Raw genomic sequence first — 4177 nt, forward strand, 5'->3', positions numbered from 1 at the left:
ATCCATACAGGTAAGTAGAATTCAAAATAATGGTGGAATAACCTGTTCAGAGTTTTTTAACCCAACATTTCGGACTACCATGTGAGTCCATCTTCAGGGGAACGCCTAGAATCTTGAGAATTGATATGGATTAGGGCATGGAATAGGTGGTATATATATTCTGATGGATTGATTTATGAGGAGAATGGTTTGGAGTCGGCTGGTGTAAATTATTATTTTGCTTTTTGTGAAAAAATGTTAATCACAGATAACTGCACCCAATTTGATTCAACTTCCATGTAATCTTTACAAATAAAATCCTATCTAACATATTTAATTACATGTTTACACCATATGTCTCTGATGCCTTTAATGATTTTTCCATCCCACTCATATTAGCTATTTTTCCTTGCTCATGCACCATGCGGCGTATGGCAAAAACCAGCATGCTAAAACCCTTGAGAAACAAACCAAGCCTTACACTCTGCTTAAGATAAAGTATCAGCAATAATTTATCAACAATAAATTCAAGAAATGTAAAAGATAGAAAAAAGATGAAAAGATTCACCATAGACTCATGAATGATATGCACATCAGTGATGAAAGATCGTGCGACTTCACGTAACCAATCTATAATCTCTCTCTTTCAAATAAATCCTCACATCTTATTTCCTTTCCTGAAACATTATATAGTCACTTTGCAATGCATAAAGAAGCAATTTACATCATTACCGTGTACTACCTTTAAATGAATCCTCTTCATGATCCAGAACAATAACTGTCATTTAAGAAATCTTGAGAATATCAACTTGATAACTAACACAGACAAGCATTCTGAACTAGCAATGTTACAAACTCTAGATGCCCCTCTCAGGGACAAAATATTGTCAATGTGATTCAATAATTCAGAAATAGTTATAAGCTGGGAGTAAAAGAAATCCAGTAGAGGATGCTGGAATGCCAGCTGCAATATCATCGAAAAAATCAAAATTATAGATTAATTCAATGAACATGGCAATTTACAGAAACATAACCTCACCTTAAATCCATCCTTGTTTTTTGAAACTGGGATTGTATAATAGATATTAAGAGGGGAAACATCTATAGCACCAAACAGCGTTTGATATCTTCATTAAAAAATCCAGGTATTGTGCGTGAATCAACAAGATTTACCACTGGTTGGCAAAAGAATGTTTATACTTTATCTCCTCATCTTTTGTCACCTGTCTAACAGTTGCATCGCTTACTCTTGCATTCAAAAGCTTTTGCGCTAATCTATCCTTTGGCGTAGTTTTTTTCTTTAACATAGACGATAGAGTTTGTTTTGCCTTTTTCTGGTTAGTCATACTATCACTACACCCTTCTAAATCTTCACCCATTGCCTCTCCAAGACCTTGTCTTGTAGAAATCATTGCAGATGCTCTAAGAACTGAATCATTATGCTCTCTAACTTTTTTGAGTTTGGCTTTTCTTGCTGAGATGCTATCTGCATGCTTCCGTTTTTTCAGTTCCTCGTCTCTACTCCTCACATTCTCAACTGCCTTGGCTGCAATCAGTCGGACAGTTTGCTCCTCCGAAGAAACACTCTTCAACTGAGAAGAAAGCATGTCTGCATCTTCGATTTCGCAGGTAGATGCAGTGCTTGTTCTTTTACCATCGTTTTCTTCTGTTCTCAAAGCAGCTGGTTGTTCAACTGCAGGAGCAGAGTTTGGTTTCTCTTCAATTGGGTTGCCATGAGAGTCTCGAGGTTTGATAGGCCCATGAAATGGGCATACTCGCAGATCCTGCCTCTGGCAGAGTCCACCATTTCTGAGGGGTGCATTACATGGCTGAATTTCTGGTTGCTGATCTTTATAGTATGTTGCGCGGACATTGAATTCCGCAGCCCTTTCTGGAGGAATGACAGCATCTGAATCTACTCTGCCCCAATGGTTCTCAACTTCCAAACCCCTTTGGTTTGCAGGAGTAGCACTGTTTGACCCCCAAGTATCTAGATAAGAGCCCCATGGCAGGACCGGAGCTTCCTGTAAAAGCTTCTGACTCAACGGAGCAGTCTTTGCCTTCGAGCACTCCCCCTGAAAGCCCGATATTTTTTATTAAAATTTTGATAAACTAAAACGAGCTAGAAAATTTCATAACTGAGCCATTCAATCACAGAAACAAACAAATAAAACGCCAGCGAATTTTTATTATAATTTTGATTTTCATTCTTGGAGAAAAGGTCTTATATACCAAGTTAAACATAAACAGAATACTTACGGAAGGACATATACTCTCTTGAACCTCGGGAGCTTTGTCATCTTTGTCATCTACCAAGCCAGATGCAAGTTTTTCATCGGAGCGAGCAGCTTCTATCACTCCTTCCTCCCACATTACTTCATCCTCCTGAGTATCTGCAGTTAATTTACACCCAAGTCCTTCGCATTTACCCCTTGCAGACTGTAACGTATTCCGAAGATCAATGACCTCTTTCAACATAGATTCCGAAGCGTTATTATTATTGGGCAAATCAACCTTCATGACAACTTGCAGCCATTCCTGAATTGTGGGCAAATGCCTTGTGGTAAGAAGCTTGTAGAGTTCTCTCACTACATCAAATACCGCCTCGTTGTCTCTGCTCTCAACCAGTTTTTGTTCCTCATTCATGGCTTCCTCACGAATACGCCTTAATTTTGCGGAAGTAGAAGAAGTATATTCGTACTCTTCAAAATCCTCATCACCCAGTTTATCTTTCTCTTCTTGCTGTTGTTTAAGGATTTCAAAGCATCGCTCAATCTCATCAATTGTGGAATGAACCTCGGACTTAAAAGCGGGGAAATTCTGGCTTAGGGTTTGAAATTTACTTCGTAGAAGCTCCTGGGAGCGGGCTGCTCTCTGCTGGCGCTGTCGGTCTGCGTCTCTAGAATCAATAGCAGGATTAGGATTAGGGAATTGAAGACGCAAAATGTTTTTCAAATAGTTATAGCCCAATCGAAGCTGCCTGTAATGTTGTCCAAATTTATTGTTCCAGACCTCCAAAAATTCCAGTGTTTTAGAACGCAAAAGGGATGCTCTGTCAGAGGGTGGAGGGAGGGAATGCTCTTTCCGGAAACCCACACTCAATAACAGAAACCTCTCAAACCTATGCACCCACAGCCCTCTGAAGAGCTTTGAGCGACTGAATAACTCGTCAATTATCAGAACAGCCAAATAACGCACCTGCACACACAAACATCGAAACAGATGCATCTATATGAATATATCCATCCATCCATCAATCTATCAATCCAAGTTCAGCATGGATAGATGGATGATTTGTTGGTTGGGATGTAGGTAGGCTGCTGGAATCTTACCACATCTAGCCCAGGTTCAATTCTCATGCATGAAATATCTTAGGAATTTCTATCATTCTAACCAAAAATTGCGTGGTTTCTCTGGAGAGAAAAATTTAATGGTTGGGGTATTAAACATAATAATATTTGTACCTGAGAATGGTTTTTGTTCATTATGTCCATGAGAAAGCCGACAGCAGCATGGACATTGTTGTCAGAAGAACGAACCAGATTCTTGATGGTTTTCAGATGGGCGGCATCCAGTTCCTTAAGAGGCGAATGGGTAGCAGCCTCTATAACACACCACAGCTTCCTCCCGTCTCTTCCCGTCTGCATTTCCTCCATTTTTACTTCTGCTATTCCTACTTGGGCCGAGGCCTGTATGGACAGTAGGGCTTGCCTTCTATACAGCAGGCTCGGAAAGGCAAATTATTGGAGTATTGCGTTTATAGGATCACGCGTTGTAAATACAAATATGGATTTCAGGGACATGGCAAGAGCTCGAACAGAGTGGAACAAACAAAGTGGTTAATGGATGGAAAAATGAGTCCCGGATTGGGATGTCAGGCGAAGTGGCGATCTGGATCTGTACGGTAATTGTTTTTATTATGTAAATATTTTTTTATTTGTGCACATAAACTGTTTTCTTTCCACTAGGTTAAATTAGGAAGGAACTTTGAAGATGATTGAATGTTGCTTAAATTATGTTTCATTATCCGGTTAATGTATTATATATGTTAGCGGTGGTTCTTTTGTTCCATAAATAAGGAGTTAAATGGCGGCTTGGAGGTGGTTTTCTTGTTCCATAAATAAGCAGTGAAATGGCGGTTTGGAGGTGGGTTTCTTGTTCCATAAATAAGGAGTCAAATGGCAGCTTGGAGGTGGGT

At 39.6% G+C, this 4177-nt stretch overlaps 1 protein-coding gene across 1 annotated transcript; it reads right to left on the reverse strand.

Annotated features, from left to right (window-relative positions):
• Positions 1–760: 760 nt before the first annotated feature.
• On the reverse strand, positions 761–3875 carry LOC149169755 (UV-stimulated scaffold protein A homolog). The gene is made up of 3 exons (XM_089428799.1): positions 3444–3875; positions 2239–3177; positions 761–2054 (listed from the first exon to the last, which is right to left on the reverse strand). The coding sequence occupies exons 1-3, from the start codon at positions 3633–3635 to the stop codon at positions 1149–1151; spliced, it is 2037 nt and encodes a 678-aa protein (XP_089284925.1). The 5' UTR covers positions 3636–3875; the 3' UTR covers positions 761–1148.
• Positions 3876–4177: the final 302 nt, after the last annotated feature.

The sequence above is a fragment of the Pinus tabuliformis genome, chromosome 4_2 (assembly GCF_031772625.1).
Source record: "Pinus tabuliformis cultivar Carrire ecotype Pingquan chromosome 4_2, CPIR1, whole genome shotgun sequence".
NCBI lineage: Eukaryota > Viridiplantae > Streptophyta > Pinopsida > Pinales > Pinaceae > Pinus > Pinus tabuliformis.